General features: G+C 36.5%; 1 protein-coding gene across 1 annotated transcript; it reads left to right on the top strand.

Moving 5' to 3' along the window:
* Positions 1 to 471: 471 nt before the first annotated feature.
* Positions 472 to 20,757, top strand: LOC131958015 (protein white). The gene is made up of 22 exons (XM_059322899.1): positions 472 to 643; positions 3,881 to 4,071; positions 4,506 to 4,686; positions 4,983 to 5,031; positions 5,201 to 5,294; positions 5,795 to 5,887; positions 6,167 to 6,238; positions 7,317 to 7,502; positions 8,782 to 8,858; positions 9,464 to 9,535; positions 10,414 to 10,516; positions 11,699 to 11,800; positions 12,670 to 12,698; positions 14,105 to 14,210; positions 15,560 to 15,691; positions 15,891 to 15,983; positions 17,719 to 17,776; positions 18,236 to 18,313; positions 18,730 to 18,835; positions 19,428 to 19,528; positions 19,684 to 19,790; positions 19,893 to 20,757. The coding sequence occupies exons 2-22, from the start codon at positions 3,931 to 3,933 to the stop codon at positions 19,995 to 19,997; spliced, it is 2,085 nt and encodes a 694-aa protein (XP_059178882.1). The 5' UTR covers positions 472 to 643; positions 3,881 to 3,930; the 3' UTR covers positions 19,998 to 20,757.
* The last annotated feature ends 203 nt before the right edge of the window (positions 20,758 to 20,960 follow it).

Here is a 20,960-nt window from a genome sequence, read left to right as displayed (position 1 = left end):
CAGCTCACCAGACAATGTGGGGGTGGGGTGGGGGTGGTAGTGATAGTGATAGAGAGAAAGAGAGGGGACTGCAAGGAGGCGCTTGCAGCTTGTTTTCTAACGGCTCGAAGAGGAGAATTATATATATAGATATATACATATATATATATAGATATAGCGCTGGTTAAAACTAATACCGGTGGTTGGGGGCGTCTTAGGGGTGGCTATCATTGCATACCTTATCTTACGACCCTGAATCCCAGTCAAATGATCGGGAAAGATCTATTTAAACGATTGCACACCATTATCTTATTACCCGTAGTTCTAGTCATACGATCGGAAAAATATCTGGCATACTTTATCGTACTATCTTTAGTTTTAGTTACATGATCGGAAAAAAAATATCTGGCTAATTAAAAGAAGTGCATGCATGTTCAAGAAGTGCATAACCGGAAGTCGCATTGGTTTAATCTAAAAATAACATTCCTTCAATATAATAATATTGTATTTTTTATGCAGGAATAAGGACGGAGACTAGTAATAAAATAATGAGTTTAGGGGTAACCTACAAGCATACAATGGTGGAATAAATGTTTCACTGTAGTAGGCTATACTCGCTATAGTTAGATCGCCTATTCTTAAAGCATTAGTAATATCATTCATGGTTAGTACCATTTTCTTTCTTATTTTTTTTTATAACACACATAGAGTTGATATAGAACTAGACCAAGACTAGATCTAGATCTACTAGAATGTAGTGCTACATTCTAGGTCTAACTAATATTTTTGTTACAAATACATAATGGTGGAATTAATTTATTAATACAACACTACACTGCTGTAGGCTATACTCAATATAATTAGATCGGTTATTTTAAAAGCAGTAATTTAATATCGTTCATGTTTAGTAAGTTTTCTTTTTTTTAACACTCATAGATCTAGATCTAGATAGACCTATAACTATTTTTTTTTAATTACAAGCTCACAATGGTGGAATTAATAAAGGCTGCGGCTATTCGTACTTTACTACAAATAGCCTTATGTAGGCTATTCGTACTGTGATTCTTGAATTCCCTTTTTCATGCTGTATAGATCTAGAGCTAATTATTTTTTTTAGATCTAATCTTATCACTAACCCTAAACCTAATCCTTAACCTAAACATAATCCTAACCCTAACGCTAACCCTAACCCTAACCCTAATGCTCAACCATAATCCTTAAGTAAAATTAAAAAAAAAAAAAAGCAAAAATGAAAAAAAAATTCTCTGAGCCAAAGGGAATAGAACCAACGCACAACCACTTCGACCACCGGAAAAGTTACTATGATATTCAAAATTGGAATGTCATACACCAATGAATTTAAAAATAAATTTGATTGGTCGGCTAAAAATAGCGAAATACGAATAGCCTTCTGAGGGCTATTTGTAGTAAAGTACCAATAGACACTCTCTTAATAAAACGCTACATTGCAGTTGGCCATACTCTTTGTATTTAGATCGACTTTCCCTAAAGCAATAAATATCGTTCATGGTTAGTAGCTTGATTTTCTTATTTTTGTTACACACATAGACCTAATAACTAAATGTTTTACTAAGCTAATGGTATCGACCAGCGGCTTGACAGAGATGAGATAATTCTCTTTGACTTGGACCAAAAACGTGGTTTTGTCAATGTCGTATTTCGAGTAGCTTTAAAAAAAAATCTACAAAATAAATCAGAAAAAAAATCGAAATGTGATATCTTATGATGAAAATATGCTATAATACATGTGTATATGCAAAGAACAAGAAAATAATTATTCAATCTTATAGGCTATACTTTTCTTTACACGCTCCTATACATATCTGACATATATGTCAAGTTCCCTTGACATTTCATTTGTTACCCCGCTTGTAATAAGCTAACATTTTAGATTATGAATTTAAGTACGACCATCTTTATTTTGTTTAAGGCTACGTCGGTACATATTTTGTTTCGGTTATTTTTAAAGCATCAACGTATCCGTGTAGTAGGAAATGTTTAAAATAGTAATACATTTTGGCTCTTTTTCGCTAATTCCATAGGGTGTTTACAAACAAATATCACTGTTTCTTTGCCTTTATTATTATAGCTGTGTAGTAAATACAAAATAAACTTAATTGCTTTAGCATTTGTTTTCACAATTTTTAGTTGCCTATAATATTCATAACAACGAATACATTGAATCTTTTTATAAATAATCCCTTGTTAAAAAAAAAAAAACAACAACACAAGTTTTTATAGTAGCCCGTATGTTGGTATCACACATTGATTTTAAACTGTGTAACCTCTTTGGCTATATTCCAAGCACGAACATGTTTTTCTCTAAAATTTGAATGAATTAGGTCAAACATATTCCGTGTAACCGACTTTAATCCCATTAACTTTGATGTCTTCCGTTATTCCCGTGACAGGGAATAAAGTTGTATTCTCCGGTTCACAAAGCCGAATCAGGAAATGCTTCTTTGCTTCCATACAGCCCCATAAAGTGGGCATTTATCGATTGGGCCCTCATCTTCTCTGTCATCCCATGCTATTTTAGGATCCAGAAAATAAAACCGATGGAGAAAAAGACGCGTAGGAAGAACAACAGAAGGTGTCAAAGTGGGAAGGCCTTCAATAAATCGTAGCCTATTGATCGATCTCCCTTACACCCCCCCCCAACACCCCTGTTTTCGTTGATAAATTAAAGTAGGCACTTTTATGTTCTCCGAAACAGACATTTTTAAAATTCTTATTTTCCTAAACTTAACTGACTCTAGCTGTAACATTTACCTTGATCCTAATCGTAAACGTAAATGGATCAAAATCGAAAGTAAAATTAACATTGATACTATACAGTGTAACCCAACAGAAAATATGTTGGTAACAAAGTTTATGCAGTTGGTTTTTAAAATAGATAGGCTAGTCTAGTAAAATAAAATTTGGAGAGTAAACAGTTTTGCTAAGACAAAGGTGCATTAATTTGGATCTTATGAAACCTGTTTGTGTTTATGTTCTGATATTCATCGCACTTGGTTTAGCGAAGTCCGTGAACGAGCATCGGCTTGATGGTTTATGAGGTCTCAAAGGTTATGATCGACGGTAGACTAAAAGTTTCCACCATTTTTTAACACGAATGAAACCCTCGACAACATGTCCCAGACCAAATATCCCAGACCAAATATTCCAGAACCACATATCCCAGATAAAATATCCCAGATAAAATATCCTAGATAAAATATCCCAGATAAAATATCCCAGATATAATATCCCAGATAAAATATTCTGAACAAAAATTATCAGACGAATGTACTAGACAAAGTATTTCTAGGACACAGTGCCACGAACTATATCTCTGTAAAAAAAAACATGTAATTTCGGCCATAAAATACCTTTGCTAAAGATCGTTTTTCTTGTCATTGGAATTAATCGCATATCACTGTCTAAACTCGTGTTAAAGTGAATTAGTATCCGATAGGAGCTTATAAACTACAAATAATATAGTTAAACTATCATTAACATGTGGTGTTATGGCGCTATTGAATCCATGACACGTCTTTTGATGCAGGCCCCACTGACATTATTTTTTCTTAACTAATGCCATGTTAAAAAAATTAGATACAAGCGGTGTAGTAGTGTTGTAACCCCAACGTATGTTTGTTGTACAAAGAGAAGACGATACAATGTTAATATCTGGTCCCAAGACCGGCTGCTCTCATATCTAGGCCATCACCTTGTCTGGCAACGCGACAACGTCATTATAACTGACGCCAGATGACGCCAGATATTCGCCGGGAAACTTCCGGTTTTCCCCGAAATTTGCAGGGCACACCCATCGAGATAATACGTTTTGGCTCGGCCTTCTAAGACGCCGCGCTGATTCTCCATTCTGTCATTACAGATTAATTTCAGGAACTGCTAGCCACCGGTCAGCCGGTTCAACGGTAAAGTATGGCGTCACGTGTGGTGGAACCGTCTGAGAGGACACCCCTGCTCAACTCGAATAACTCCAACAACGCGGACAACGACACGACTATAGAAGTTCAGAATTCATCAGAATCTTTCTCGTCCAAAGTAGATCAAGTCGATGCGGTAAATTGAATGGACTTTGTGTTTAGTGCCTGTTGTTCTTGTTTTAACATAACACGTTCTTTTTTTTTTTGGACATTGATAAGGAGTCATTAAAATATCATAAATTGACTTTCAGTACACTGAAATGAATAACAAAGTAGTGTTATAATTTTGATTTAAAAATAGTTTAAATAAAATTAATAAAATATATATTTCTGTATACATATAACGCATCCCAAGAACCGAACTCCAATTTTTGTACGTTTTTCATTACATATCCACCTTGGCATCTGGGGACAAACACAAACACACACACAGACACACAGACACACGCCCACGCACACACATACAGACACAAGCGCACAGGCAGACACACACACACACATAGATATATATAACAGCATCTGTTCTAAAAGCAATTGCGCTTTTAAGTTAACAAGACAGTATACTTGCAGGGGAAACACTGTGAGTCGGTGCCTACCATCCGTCTAGAACGACACGCCAGCATGGACCTCACCCACCCCATCGCTCTCAGCTGGAGGAACGTCAGCGTCTGGGTCAACATGCCCGCCCGGAGGACCAAGTTCTGTAGTGGGGAGTTCGTGCCGGCCTCGGAGAAACAGATTCTAAAAAACAGTAAGATGTGTCTGGGTGGCGCCGCTTCAGTGACATATGTCTATATAAACATGCGTACATATATTTTATATCTATACATATTACACACACACACACAAACACAAACACAAACACACACAAATACATAGTAAATACACAAATATATAAAAATACATATGTATATACATATATATATTATATACAGACATATGACACACACACAATCACATATATATATATATATATATATATATATATATATATATAGATATATACACAGCAAAGTCTCATTGTCTCATTTTGTTTCGTTGTTACAGTTAGTGGCCTAGTTCCGCCTGGCACACTGTTGGCCATCATGGGAGCCAGGTACTCACCTCTTTACACTTACATTTTATTTGAAACCCGAACCTCGCCTCATCTCACCTCCCATAATCCATCTCACTCTCACTCAATGACCAGCTAAAATTAGCCTTACCCCATGCCCCACGCTGACCATTACCGTGTAAACATGAACTTTTTGTCTGGCCCTCCCCAGCGGTGCGGGAAAGTCTACGCTGCTCAATATTTTAACGCGGAGGAACGTCAAGAACTACAACTTTGCTGGAGATATATGTGCTAATGGAAGGCCAGTAAGTCTCCCTCGATGTTTCCTGTGCAGAGTTTCTTCCAGGCATCTCTTCAGGGGGGGGGGGGGCAGAGTCGTCCCCCCTCCCCCCGAAGAAAGTCTACCGCCCCCCCCCCCCCCCGAATGAGATGGATTTTATATAGTAAACATACACTTTTACTAGTGTCCGCCCCCCCCCCCTAAATTTTTGACCGCCCCCCCCCCCGAAAATATCAAGTACCATCCCCCCCCCCCCGGAAAAAAAGTCTGGAAGAAACACTGTTCCTGTGTTAATTAGTGCTTTAAATAGATCATAACTTAGGCGGATCTATTGAAATCATAGCCACAACCGCCTCCTTATACATTTAAAAAAAAATCTCTCCGGCAATGTTTCCGCATGAGATATCTGACTAAATGTGTATATCTGTCCCCATATATCTGACTAAATTTATATGTCTGTGTACCAAATATCTGACTGAATGTATAGGTCATATATCTAACAAAATGTGTGTATCTGTCCCCCAGATATCTGACGAAATAAAAGAACTGTCAGCGTACGTCCAACAAGACGACATTTTTATCCCTACTCTAACAGTGAGAGAACAGCTACAGTTTCGTGTAAGTCCCGGGCTTGTTAGTCTACCTACGGGAACAAATACAATAACATATGTCAGCCTGTTCGTGTTCATTATGTAAACATAAAGAAAAGACACACCAGTATTTTATGACAACTGAAGAGATTTACTTTATTTTATAGTGGCGAGAGTAAAAGTAATGTAAAGTAAAAACATAACACAGCCGTTGAATGTACTTCCTTGTATGTCTGTTTATGCGGGATTAATCCTAATGTATGTTTTTTTTCTTAACAAATACCCACTGTTTTCTTCTATCCTACAGGCATTGCTGCGAATGGACAAAAGGCTTGACAGAAAAGCGAGGCTTATTCGTGTTGAAAGCGTCATTTCAGAGGTACTATGCTTACAACACACAATAAAATATAACATAGACTGGTACCACAAATGACTTCTATGTTTCTGGACATTACTTAAACTATTTGTATCAAATGTAACTTGATATAAGTGTTGCTGATGTTTTGAACAGTTTTAGCAATGGTACCGTTATGGTATAGTTGTTTAGTTCGCTGGTCAGTTGAAGGATATCAAAACGTATCAGATACTTTAGTTTTCTAGTTTTTTGCTTTGACCAATGATACTATTTCTATTATGATAGTGTTGTTGGCTAGTGTTTTTTACTCAAACCAATGACACAAATATTATTATGATACTCTTATTGTCTAATTTAGTCCTACCAATGATATTGTTGTCTAGTTGTTTGGTCATGCCAATGATACCAATGCTATCATGAAACTCTTGACTAGTTGTTTGTTCAGGCCAGTGATACCAATGCTATCATGATACTCTTGTTTGCTAGTTGTTTGGTCAGACCAATGATACAATACTATCATGATACTCTTGTCTAGTTGTTTGGTCAGGCCAATAATACCAAAGCTATCATGATACTCTTGTCTAGTTGTTTGTTCAGGCCAGTGATACCAATGTTATCATGAAACTCTTGACCAGTTGTTTGTTCAGGCCAGTGATACCAATGCTATCATGATACTCTTGTTTGCTAGTTGTTTGGTCAGACCAATGATACAATACTATCATGATACTCTTGTCTAGTTGTTTGGTCAGGCCAATAATACCAAAGCTATCATGATACTCTTGTCTAGTTGTTTGTTCAGGCCAATGATAACAATGCTGTCATGATACTCTTGTTGTCTAGTTGTTTGGTCAGGCCAATGATATCAAAACTATCATGATACTCTAGTCTAGTTGTTTGGTCAGATCAATGATACCAATGCTATCTTGATACTCTTGTTTGCTAGTTGTTTGGTCAGATCAATAATACCAATAATATCATGATACTCTTGTCGTCTAGTTGTTTGGTCCTACCAATGATACCAATGCTATCATGATACTCTTGTCTAGTTGTTTGTTCAGGCTAATAATACCAATGCTATCATGATACTCATATTATATTGTAGATGGGCCTGATGAACTGTGCCGACAGCCGAATCGGCAACACGGAGAAGAGAGGGATATCTGGGGGAGAGAGGAAGAGACTCTCCTTCGCCACCGAGGCTTTGACCAACCCCCCAATTTTCTTCTGTGACGAGCCCACCTCTGGCCTCGATACGTTTATGGCTCAGAATATTGTCACCACTTTACAGGTGAGATGAATTGTGTCACCACTTTACAGGTGAAATGAATTGTGTCACCACTTTACAGGTTAGATGAATTGTGTCACCACTTTACAGGTGAGATGAATTGTGTCACCACTTTACAGGTGAGATGAATTGTGTCACCACTTTACAGGTGAGATGAATTGTGTCACCACTTTACAGGTGAGATGAATTGTGCCACCACTTTACAGGTGAGATGAATCGTGTCACGACTTTACAGGTGAGATGAATTGTGTCACGACTTTACAGGTGAGATGAATTGTGTCACCACTTTACAGGTGAGATGAATTGTGTCACCACCTTACAGGTGAGAAGAATTATGTCACCACTTTACAGGTGAGGAGAATTGTGTCACCACTTTACAGGTGAGGAGAATTATGTCACCCTTTGAGAGGTGAGGAGAATTATGTAGCCACTTTATAGGTGAGGAAAGTGTGTCACGAACTTATCAGTGGTAAAAATGTCAGACAAACAGGTGAAAAAAAGAATGTTACGATGTTAAACATGAGAAGAAGAATGTCTTACCTACAGGTGAGAAAAAAATCGTGTCACAAACTTATTGACGAGAAAAAATAGATGTCACGAATATAGGTAATTATTGTCACAAAAGTAACTAAGAAACACAATCTCAGAGGCGTAGCGACACTTCCCGGCGCCCGGTGACAAACATTTCGATTTGCACCCCCCTCAAGATTTCGATTTGCACCCCCCTCAAACTTTCAATTTGCACTCCCCTCAACCTTTCAATTTATTTTTCCAACCCATTTTGGCGCCCCCTAAGGTCGGCGCCCGGGGACATATGCCCCCCCCCCCCCCGCCCCCCCCCTCGCTACGCTACTGCATAAGTTGGAAAAGCATAAAAGTACCATACAAATGAGTGAAAAGGGGTTTCAATCCCTCATATGTTAGAACTAAATTATAAATCACTTGATGTCTAAAATAGAAAATAAGAATAGCCACAAACTTAGATCATATTCAATTCACTTCAGTTTTTTTAAAGTATAAATCTATCACTGGCTATCTACGGACACGATGATTTATTTTCTAATTTTAGAGGTGAGGTTGCTTGAAATCTGGTTCTTACACTGAATGTCGAGCTGAACTGAGTTTACAATAGCAAGCCTCGCTTGACAATCAGCCCAAATAAATATTCCCAATTCATCGTGTTCTGTTATTATGTGTTGTGTAAGACCAAAATCAATTCACGCCAAAGATGAACGTTCCTTTGTTAGCTGAAAGGTATCTTGTAATTTTGTGTCATCGACAGAAAATGGCATCAAAGGGAAGGACAATCTTGTGCACGATTCATCAGCCGTCTTCAGAGTTGTTCTCGATGTTTGATCAGTGAGTTACGGTTACTTGATCTACATTTTGGTACCGCTTGCCTTGTAATTACTGTGCACTTTAAGTAGTAGATTTTTTGATGTAAACATTCGTTAGTTCTTAGACGCCGCCGGTTGAAATAACACAACTGTGGTTGTAAAAAAAAAACTGTCTGCATCATTTTTTTCTCCATCATATTTGATATAATTTTTTAAAAAAGTAACTACTGTTTTGGTAATTTATTATTTAAAAAAAAAGCCAAGGAACAAGGAAAGTATTTTTGATATGTTACAGAAACAGGTGAATTCTTTTTATTTGCCTTATTGGCTATTTGGGTATTATTTTATTTTGCTTCTAGATAGATCTATATCCTTGACACCATCCCTATAATCTGCCGTGTCTAATAATGTATTCTCTCTAACATACCGGTCAACTAGGCTCGTGAAGTGACCTCGGCATATGAACGATGGTGTGGTCCGTATTATGTCCAGCCGTTTTTACTTCCCGAAAACTTGAGTCAGGTACCCACAAGAGCTGGGTTGACTCCGGGATCTGACTTTTAGGTTAGCAGTTGAATGCTCTACCAATCGACCACGCTGTGACTAATACCTTAATGTTAATTACAGAATTTTGTTGTTGGCTGAGGGCAGGACAGCCTTCATGGGTTCCAGAGATGAAGCTATTACATTCTTCGACAGGTAAAGACAGGAACGTTCCTTGTTCCGAGTTTTTTTACTTCTGTTTCAATTCTTAGTTCTATCGTTATTAACCAGTTGTTACATTATCTTGTTATTCTTAGTTCTACCGTTATTAACTAGCTATTATATTATGTTGTTATTCCTAGTTCTACGGTTATTAACCAGTTGTTACATTATCTTGTTATTCTTAGTTCTACTGTCATTAACCAGCTGTTACATTATCTTGTTATTCCTAGTTCTACGGTCATTAACCAGTTGTTACACTATGTTCTTATTCCTAGTTCTACGGTTATTAACCAGTTGTTACACTATGCTGTAACCCTTTCGTTAAATGTTTCCGTTCAATGTTTACCCTCAGGATGGGCCACCCTTGCCCTATGTTAAATGTTTCCTTTAAATGTTTCCCACAGGATGGGCCACCCTTGCCCTATGTTAAATGTTTCCTTTAAATGTTTCCCACAGGATGGGCCACCCTTGCCCTATGTTAAATGTTTCCTTTAAATGTTTCCCACAGGATGGGCCACCCTTGCTCTATGTTAAATGTTTCCTTTAAATGTTTCCCACAGGATGGGCCACCCTTGCCCTATGTTAAATGTTTCCTTTAAATGTTTCCCACAGGATGGGCCACCCTTGCCCTATGTTAAATGTTTCCTTTAAATGTTTCCCACAGGATGGGCCACCCTTGCCCTATGTTAAATGTTTCCTTTAAATGTTTCCCACAGGATGGGCCACCCTTGCCCTATGTTAAATGTTTCCTTTAAATGTTTCCCACAGGATGGGCCACCCTTGCCCTATGTTAAATGTTTCCTTTAAATGTTTCCCACAGGATGGGCCACCCTTGCCCTATGTTAAATGTTTCCTTTAAATGTTTCCCACAGGATGGGCCACCCTTGCCCTATGAACTTTAACCCCGGTGACCACTACATACTCACACTTGCCATAGTCCCAGGAAATGAAGAAGAATGCCGGAAACGAACAAAGGTACCTTCTAGAATGTATGAAAACGTCTTCACAACTGCAAAGTAGCAGTTACAATTACGACTGTGTAATTCTGATCGTTTGATCATTTGGAACTGCCATTCAGATCTTGAGGTTTGGGTGTGTTGGGCGGGTGTAAACATTTTTCTTCAACTTAACATCAATCAATTGAGATTAGTTTTAGAACATGTCAATTTAGATGTGGCTTTCGGTACCTAAATATAGTTCCACGAGTTTACCAAGTCCAGTCACTTAATTAAAATTTCACATACCATCAAAACTCTTTGTATGTACAAGTAGTTCCAGAGTTTCCTGTTTCCTAACTACTTTGTTGAAAATTTACTTAAATTTTTTTTTAAAAAGAAAGCATCGGATAACTCGGGTTAACAAGTTTAACGTGTTTTGTATCCTGTTTTTCTACTTCTTGCGTCTCATTGTTATAACCCCCCCTCATCTCCTTCCTATCCATTACCTATCGCAGACCAGACACTATTTAGGAATATAACGAGGTAATGTAATACTGTTGTCCTGCTTCTATCCACTCAGCTCCAAGTCAAAGACCTTCAAAGTTTTCTTTTCTTAAAACTCGTCTCCGAAAAAAAAATTCCATCAGCTTTAGTAACCGTAAACAATAGCACACAACAACAAAACTTTTTGTCTTTTTATTCTGAGCCGGAGGCGAAGAAAGTAAATACCATCGATTTTATTGGAGCAGTAGCTCTTGTTGTTTAGGAGTTTGGGGAGATGTGGTTAAGTAGTAAACGAACTTGCTTACCCCTGTAAGTCCCAAATTCAACATCACAGTCAATGATAGTAGATCCTCCCATGAAAAAACCTGAAGTATTTCGTTTAGAAAGCACATAGCTTGTCTATATAAATACGGAGAGTAAACGACATATGTATTGCTTATACATTTTAAAGTAGTAATATTATGCTATGGACGGCGTGGTCTAGAAGTAGAGCTAACCCGAAAGTCTAGAGAATGTTGGTTCAAGTCATTTGAATGTCCCTGAGTCCACCCAGCGCTGATAGGTAGCTAAAGGGAAAGTTAAAGTCACTCAGTATAGTGCTGACCACAATATCCTTTCATATGCCAAAGTGACAGAAACACGTGAACTCTACTTCACTCGCTCTATAGGCCGTTAGGTTCGAAAAGAAAGTTTACTTTAAACTGCTGTGTTTCAGTCTATATGTGACGCATTTTTGGTGACGGAGCAAGCATCCAACATGGCTACCCAGACTAAAGAACTCATGCAGCAGGCAAAGGCAAGAAACAGTGACCCTATAGTAAGTTCCATCTTATGCAATTGTCATACTCAGTGACCCTATAGTAAGTCCCATCTTATGCCATTGTCATACTCAGTGACCCTATAGTAAGTCCCATCTTATGCCATTGTCATACTCAGTGACCCTATAGTAAGTCCCATCTTATGCCATTGTCATACTCAGTGACCCTATAGTAAGTCCCATCTTATGCCATTGTCATACTCAGTGACCCTATAGTAAGTCCCATCTTATGCCATTGTCATACTCAGTGACCCTATAGTAAGTCCCATCTTATGCCATTGCCACACTCATTGACTCTAAAGTAAGTGCTTTCTGTCTTTTTAAACTGGGCCCATCTTATGCATTTGTCACACATAGTGACCCTATAGTAAGTGCTTTCTGTCTTTTAAAACTGGTCCTGTATTATGCATTTGTCACACATAGTGACCCTATAGTAAGTGTTTTCTGTCTTTTTAAACTGGTCCCATCTTATGCCATTGTCACACTTTGTGACGTAATAGCCGGTATTTATTTTTTTCTTTTCCTGACATTGGCAAGTGTCTCTCTATCTCTCTCTACCTTTGTCTCTATCTCTCGCTCTCTTGTTTAACAAACCTTCCCCATCCTGGCAATTTTTACTGTTAAAATTTTGACCGTACAATGATCCACATATTTGTTAACATTAGTAAGGAATGGAACACAAATGTTAGCATTGTTACTTACCGGAAGTTATAAAAACTTTAATTAAAATGCCCTAGTTAAATTGTATTGAGCTAGTTTATATACCTTAAAAAGACGGCATAGCATAAAATTAATAATAACAGAATATAAGTATTAAAACACCATGTAATGTCTGACTATTAAACCAAGTTTATAATAATCTGTTTCAGTTTGAAGATATATTAGCTGGCAACTCAAGGTAAGTTTGTTATCTATTTTATTTACATTTCCATATACCAACCTGCGCATGTCAAGCTTATGTTTTAAGCTTAAGTGTTTCTATTCACTTGCCCACTTTACCGAAGTTTTAGCAATTAGCACTGATGTTGCTTCATAACGAAACTATTCGGTTGCCTTAACGCAGCATTACCCCCTGCTTATAGCTCACACAGACTCGTTTAGCTCTTAAGTAGATTAGCCTTATTAGATTGTAACAGAAATTGTTGCCTAGGGCGAGATTTTAAGCTGTGAAAAAAAAAAGATTTATATTTCTCAAAATTTCATTGATGCGCCGATACAAAAAGGTTATTCGTTTATTGGGAAGGACAGTTTTTTTTTAGGATTTTTCTTACTGTCATTGGCAACACGTGATTTCTTTTGTTTCGTTAAAGAATGATAGTATCGATTTCATGGAGGTTTAGGTTGAGACTTAATTAGGCAAACCGCAGCAGCTATTTATAGACTTGATTATATGCTCTAACTGCGATGGCAGGGTCGTATAGAACGATACGACCGCTAACCTAAAAATCTCGAATTCAAATGGCGGGTTCATGTCCCTGAGTCCACCCAGCTCTGATGGGCACCTGACTCACGTCAGATAATGAATAGTTGCTGGGCATCGTGCTGATCACACTAGCCCTTCGAATGCCGTGGTCACTGACAAAGGGACTCTACTTCACCTGCTCTATGAACCTTCATGTCGAAAAGTGTAATTTTAGTTCTGCACACCCTAGTTCAGGGGTCGGCAACCTTTTGAAGCAGAAGAGCCAAAAATTACAATTTTCATAATTTCCTGGTTTTAAAGAGCCAATAACATTTTTTTATTTCAAATATTTTTTTTTATTAAGATTATTAGTATTTGCGCAAGGAGCTGGAGAGCCGCATCTTGATATCAAAAGAGCCGCATGCGGCTCGCGAGCCGCAGGTTGCCGACCCCTGCCCTAGTTGATTTAATTTTCAAAACCCCAAATATAGCTATTTATAAACATGATTATATTTTCTAACTAATCCTGCGCCACCCCAGTTGACTCAATTTCCAAAACACCTAATATAGCTATTGATAAGCATGCTTATATTCTCTAACCAATGCTACGCCACCCGTTGACTTAATTTCTCAAAACACCTAATGTAGCTATTTATAAACATGATTATATTCTAACCAATCCTGCACCACCCCAGTTGACTTAATTTCTCAAAACACCCAATGTAGCTATTTATAAACATGCTTATATTCTCTAACCAATCCTGCGCCACCCCAGTTGACTTAACTTCTCAAAACACCCAATGTAGCTATTTATAAACATGCTTATATTCTCTAACCAATCCTGCGCCACCCCAGTTGACTTAACTTCTCAACTTCCCAAAACACCTTCTGTCTCCCTCCAGGTACGAAGTCTCGTGGTTCGTCCAGATGAGATATTTGTTCTGGAGGAGTTGGATCAGCATGTTCCGTGACGTCATCCTGTTCCGTGTTCGGATAATGCAGGCATTGGTAAAACAACCTTGAATAGCTTTCAAATTAAAATCTAATTGTTGCCAATTAAAGTATTTAAAAAAAACAATAAGAAAAATAATTTAAACACGAATGAACTTAGAATAAAACAGCTTTATTTGACAAACATTTTAACCACATTTACCACACAGACTTTTGCCATCGTACTTGGCTTTGTACTGTATTTAACACAAAGTGTTACCTTTTAAATTCTGGCCAACGTGTTTGGCCTGTTCTGCATTCGACCAAACATTTTTACCTTTCAGACTTTGGCCATCGTACTATACCTTGTACTTTATTTAACGGACCTTGTTACCTTTCAGACTTTGGCCATCGTACTTGGCCTTGTACTATATTTAACAAACCTTGTTACCTTCCAGACTTTGGCCATCGTACTTGGCCTTGTACTATATTTAACAAACCTTGTTACCTTCCAGACTTTGGCCATCGTACTTGGCCTTGTACTTTATTTAACGGACCATGTTACCTTTCAGACTTTGGCCATCGTACTTGGCCTTGTTCTATATTTAACAAACCTTATTACCTTTCAGACTTTGGCCATCGCACTTGGCCTTGTACTATATTTATCGGACCTTGTTACCTTTCAGACTTTGGCCATCGTACTTGGCCTTGTACTATATTTAACGGACCTTGTTACCTTTCAGACTTTGGCCATCGTACTTGGCCTTGTACTGTAATTAACAAACCATGTTACCTTTCAGACTTTGGCCATCGTACTTGGCCTTGTACTATATTTAACGGATCTTGTTACCTTTCAGACTTTGGCCATCGTACTTGGCCTTGTACTATATTTAACGGATCTTGTTACCTTTCAGACTTTGGCCATCGTACTTGGCCTTGTTCTATATTTAACAAACCTTATTACCTTTCAGACTTTGGCCATCGCACTTGGCCTTGTACTATATTTATCGGACCTTGTTACCTTTCAGACTTTGGCCATCGTACTTGGCCTTGTACTATATTTAACGGACCTTGTTACCTTTCAGACTTTGGCCATCTTACTTGGCCTTGTACTGTAATTAACAAACCATGTTACCTTTCAGACTTTGGCCATCGTACTTGGCCTTGTACTATATTTAACGGATCTTGTTACCTTTCAGACTTTGGCCATCGTACTTGGCCTTGTACTATATTTAACGGATCTTGTTACCTTTCAGACTTTGGCCATCGTACTTGGCCTTGTACTATATTTAACGGACCTTGTTACCTTTCAGACTTTGGCCATCGTACTTGGCCTTGTACTGTAATTAACAAACCATGTTACCTTTCAGACTTTGGCCATCGTACTTGGCCTTGTACTATATTTAACGGATCTTGTTACCTTTCAGACTTTGGCCATCGTACTTGGCCTTGTGTACTTCCAACTGGACGTCAACCAGAAGGGGGTCATGAACATCAACGGCGCCATCTTTCTACTCATCACCAACACATCGTTCTCCAACATGTTCGCCGTCGTCAATGTAAGCATTACATGTGCATCATCTCAAGAACTCAACATACAATTTATCTTTACATTCTCTGTTCTTATAATAAATATATTTTCAATTCGTCATGGTTAATATAATATCTATGTATGCAATTAAATAACGTTACTAAATTCTAAAACTGCCTGACATGTTCTTTTCAAAATTTTGCATTAATGGCTTTTGTGTTCTACAGTCATTTCCACTGGAACTTGGTGTTTTTCTGAGAGAATACGGTAGTGGCATATACAGGGCGGATACTTATTATTTGACGAAAACTTTTGCTGAGGTAAGTTGTATGTTTGAGTGAGTTCTGTAGTGGTATATAAAGGGCGGACATTTATTATTTGACGAAAACATTGCTAAGGTGAGATAAGTTGGAATATTGAACTAATAGTAAAATCCAATTGTCAGTGTAAGCTGTTGTAAACGGATTTTTTCATACCAGCTTTTGAGGTTTAATTAAGCTTCACACTGATTTGCTATTTTCACGGCTTGAAGTATGTATTGAGTTGTCCGGTTGAGTCGGTCGTGAGTAGCACGCATTATAACTATAGAACGCCCTTAAAAGAAGATTTAACCAATGATTCCTATTTGTTTTTAAAAATCTAAACCTACATAGGAATTTACAACTGTTAATTTGACTTATATTCTTACACCACCATACATTTATTAACACCAGAACGCAAGTTAACTTTTATTAAGTTAAACTGTACACTTTACCTCAATATCACTCCCTTTAACGCCAATGGAATGTCTTACAATTTCCACGTTTGCTTTGAAATCTGATACGTTTTTCGTTATAGTTTTGTTTGTCCTGAATATAATTATTTGGGTTCAAACCCACCTTCCCCCACAACATCTTTGTGTCCCCGCTGTTAAACTACACAACATAACCACACAGTTGAAACACCGATCTCTGTCTATAGTAGTGTCTATATTTGAAACACGTTCAAAGTAACAAGACAAAAATGGCGATAATGAGAATCCTTTAACGTTAACTTAATTTTGCTTGGCTTTTGATATTGGAGACCAAACGACTATTCTACCAAGGAACTGTAAAATTGGTTAGTAAATCCAGGCATTCGTTACAAAGCACTTTGGTATTCAGCAATCTGATTGGTAGGATTCCTCTCAAGAAAGCAATTTTCTTGTCAGTAATTTGAAAGTCAGGTTTCCTTTGAAGAAAATACTTGATGGAAGTCAGCATTCGATTCTAGTGCCGAGATATGGGTCAAAAACTGAATTTTTTCGAGTTTTTTTTGGCTTTTTCGGGAAATCCATGAAAGAAACCCGGAATTTTTATGGCCTATGTTCATCCTCGTAACTTGCTTAACATAATTGCTTTTGTAACTAGTCATCGATATTGCTTCGTTGAGGAGGAGATACGACTTAAAGCCCGGACACACATTCATACATCCATACATTCATCCATCCATACATTCCCAGAAATGAAGAGTTAATAAACGCAATTCTCCAGAATGGAAATTGCGCTAAAAAGTGAGAGAATGGCTTATTTTGAGAATAGAAATAAAACATTTACAGTTATATAAATGCATTTTAACATACACTTTAAAACAAAAATCCATGTTAGTTGATCCGCTAAAATTGTTTGGTTCTGTTAAAAACTTGCTGAACTATTTAATTTGTCATTAAATGTGCTGAACTATTTAATTTGTCATTAAATGTAAATATCGCATTGTATTAGTTTTAAAGCTTTCGAAAAATTTGTTTTCGGGCTGAATCTCAAGCAAACACTTTTGATAAACGTGGTCTAATAAATAGATGGTGTTGTTAAAGAAAATGGAATACGTGGATTAATTTCATATGCAATTTTAATGCACACAATGGACAACACTGCAGGTTAAATCTATAGGTCTACATGTTTCCCTCTTCTTTTACCCAACGACCCCCCTCCTCGCACCCCCAAACCCAACTCACAATCAAAACACTGTTATTTTTATGTCGTAAATGTTCTAAAAGTTGTCTATTTTATAACTTTGTCGTTTTAACTTTCATTTCAGGTGCCGTTGTTTGTGGCTGTCAGTTTGATATTTGTTTCAATAACTTATTGGATGATTGGTGAGTTGATTTTAATATTCTGGAAGTTTCGCTTGAAAGATAAAATTAGCTACGTGTGTCTTCAGCATTAATTTTGATGCAAATTAAGTTAAATAAATTGCAATTCTTCGTAATTTAGCTAATTTTGAAAAGTAAACGATTATCTTAAAAAAAAAATTATTGTGTCAAATGCTAAATTTGATTGTTAAAATTGTTTTTCAAATTAACGAGCTTGAGATTTCGAAACTAATTAGAGAAACAATATATATATATATATATATATATATATATATATATATATATATATATATATATATATATATATATATATATATATATATATATATATATATATATATATATATATATATATATATATATATATATATATATATATATTCGTTATAACTTCTCAATGTCAATTACATCTCGTGATTATATAACCATTGTAATGAAATTCAAACCCCACAACTTCCGCAGGTCTGTATGCATCATGGGAAGCCTATCTAATAGCCGCTGGTGTTCTTGTGCTAACCGCAAACGTAGCCATCTCGCTGGGTAAGACTGGTTTTGTCCTTGCCAGATTTTTTAAACAACCAAAGCCAGACTTAAAAAAAATGACAACAGCTTATTTTTTTCTACAAAAATATCAAATCGATACATTTTACCAAACCTTTCGTGTGTTACAAATACTCTAAACTCGTTTTCTAAAAGTTTACAAAAATATTGTGTTGTCTAGCACTTTAATCCCACTCCTGGGATAATATCTCCTGTATAATTTAATAAAAATCTTAGACATCCCGTGATAAACGTATACAATACATGACATATTTTGTTTGGAAGACAAAACAATGAGTCACACGCAAACAAATTACCACGATTGGAATTTTTTGTTTGTTAGTAGCTCCTGTTAATTTGTTAGAAGTTAAATAAATAAATTTTTTGTATTAATTGGAGTGAGTTTCTTCTGTCAGGTTACCTGATATCAACCATATGTGGCAGTGTCACTGTGTCACTGGCAGTGGCGCCACCTTTACTCATTCCTGTCATGTTGTTTGGTGGTCTCTTTGTAAATAATGGGTAAGTGGGTCAAGGTAATTTCGTTAGTTATAGGGCTGGTAAGTAGGTCACCAAACAGTTCTACAGCTCAATAAAACCTGCATGAGACATAGAGCTGGTTGGTGATCTACTTACCAGCCCTATTGATTAGTGGGACAAGGTTCGTTAATAATGTAAGTAGGTCATGGTCTTCTCGTTAATAATGGGTTAGTGGGTCAAGGTCTGTTCGTTAATAATGAAAGAAGGTCATGGTCGTCCTCGTTAGTAATAGTTAAGCGTGCCAATGTCTGTTCGTAAACAATGTAAGTATGTCATGGTCTTCATGTTAAAAAAAGGATAAGTGAGCAATGGTCTGTTCTTTAATAATGTAAGTAGGTTATTGTTTTCCCGTTAATAATGGGGTTAGTGGGTCAAGGTCTGCCTGTTAAAACTGTCAGTTTGTCATCTTTTTGTTTGTCCATTTGCTTATAATGGGTAATTCGATTATCTATAATCTTTAGAGGGTGTTCGAGATAATAGCGAATAGATGGACCACAAAATTAATGATCTGTTTGTTAATACCAATTCACCTCGTGTTTAGCATAAATATAACAACGCCCACACCTTATTTCAGCATTACGCCCGTGTATTTTGTCTGGCTGGAATATATTTCCTGGTTTAAGTACTCCAACGAGATCCTAATGGTCAACGAATGGAGAAATATCGACCATATACGTAAGGAAAAAAAATCGTTCAAGTATTACTGTCGTGTCACCATATTTTTGTTTAGCTATAGGCGGATCTTGGGATAAATATGTAGGCCTATCCCTTCTCCCTAAAACTGTACATTTTACAGATATCTAACCCTAACCCACCTTTATATGTTTCAGCATGTCCTAACGTAACCCTACCTGGCAACATGACCACGCCCTACCCCATCACCAACTGCTTGTACAGAACAGGTGACGATGTACTAGATTACACCAGCTTTAAAGAGGTACCCCTATCAAAATCTAATTTAAAAAATTAAGTTCTGCTTAATTTCATATTTGATAAGGCAGGGTATATTTGTTCTGAGACATTCATTTCTCTATTCCAGAGCAACTTGATATTTGATTTTATAATGCTCGTCGTACTGCAAGTGGCTTTTAGAATTCTTTCACTCTTAGCATTGATCATCAGAGCTAGAAGATCCAAGGAATAATACACTGCAGGATATATATTCAATGTCTGTTGTGTATGGGTAGCAATTCACAATAACATGCTGCAAATCCGAAATATTTTAGATTAAACTGCAAAGCTGAGAATATATTTATTCGCTTTTGTAGGTATAGTGTGAAATAAAATGCTTCCGTGTTTATAAATACTCATCAGTTTGAAGAAATTAGTTGAAAATAAAGTGTTTCCGGGTTGAAAAATATTCGATGTTTTGATGAACCAGTTTAAAGTAAAATGTTACAACGCTGCTTCGATACTCATTGATTCTTGGGACGTGTTTTACTGTGATAATTTTATTTTGCTGTTTCAACTAATCACTTTTTAAAATCTAGAAATAAATATTGTTAGATTTTGGCGTTTTTAAACATGAATTTTTACGAGAAAAAAAAACAAACAACACCTGGTATTTAGTTTTATAAATGTATAATCATATTAAGATTTTATAATGCAAATGCAGTTTTTACAATATCCGCTAAAAAGCATCTTATTATTTCGCTTAACTTATTTTTGAAAACCATAATTACATTCTTTTAACAAAACGTAACATACTAAAAATGTCTTTCACTGAACAAATGTTATTATTTTTATCAGTATTAATCAACGTATTTTATGTTCGGTTTTAAGAGTAAATAAAATAATTTGATATTATGTTATACCTTTACATTGAAATATTTTTTTATCAAATGTACTTTCTTATGTTTTATACATGATATATTTGTTGATTCTTGTTATTTAAATAAAGAGATATTGTGCACAACGGAATAAAATAAAATAAAACAAGAACAAGTTTTTCTTAATACTTAAAAAATACGAACAGTACACATGGTTTATTTTACACTGCGTTTTGATGACAGTAAACACGAATCGACCTTGTTTTGGCAATTTTTATATATTGTTATATTGCTATAAAATAAGCTTTATGTATTTTAGAAATGTAGTAATGAAAAAA

Source organism: Physella acuta, unplaced genomic scaffold, assembly GCF_028476545.2.
Source record: "Physella acuta isolate Inbredline_101_S28 unplaced genomic scaffold, ASM2847654v3 ptg001283l, whole genome shotgun sequence".
Lineage (NCBI taxonomy): Eukaryota > Metazoa > Mollusca > Gastropoda > Physidae > Physella > Physella acuta.
Note: the sequence above shows the minus strand (reverse complement) of the source record. Positions and strands in the feature narration are given on the sequence as shown.

Coding starts and splice junctions, on each gene's coding strand:
- LOC131958015 (XM_059322899.1), top strand. CDS start 3,931: ATGGCGTCACGTGTGGTGGAACCGTCTGAGAGGACACCCCTGCTCAAC. Junction 5,032..5,200: donor TTGGCCATCATGGGAGCCAG/GTACTCACCTCT, acceptor GGCCCTCCCCAG/CGGTGCGGGAAAGTCTACGC. Junction 19,529..19,683: donor GAGAAATATCGACCATATAC/GTAAGGAAAAAA, acceptor TATATGTTTCAG/CATGTCCTAACGTAACCCTA.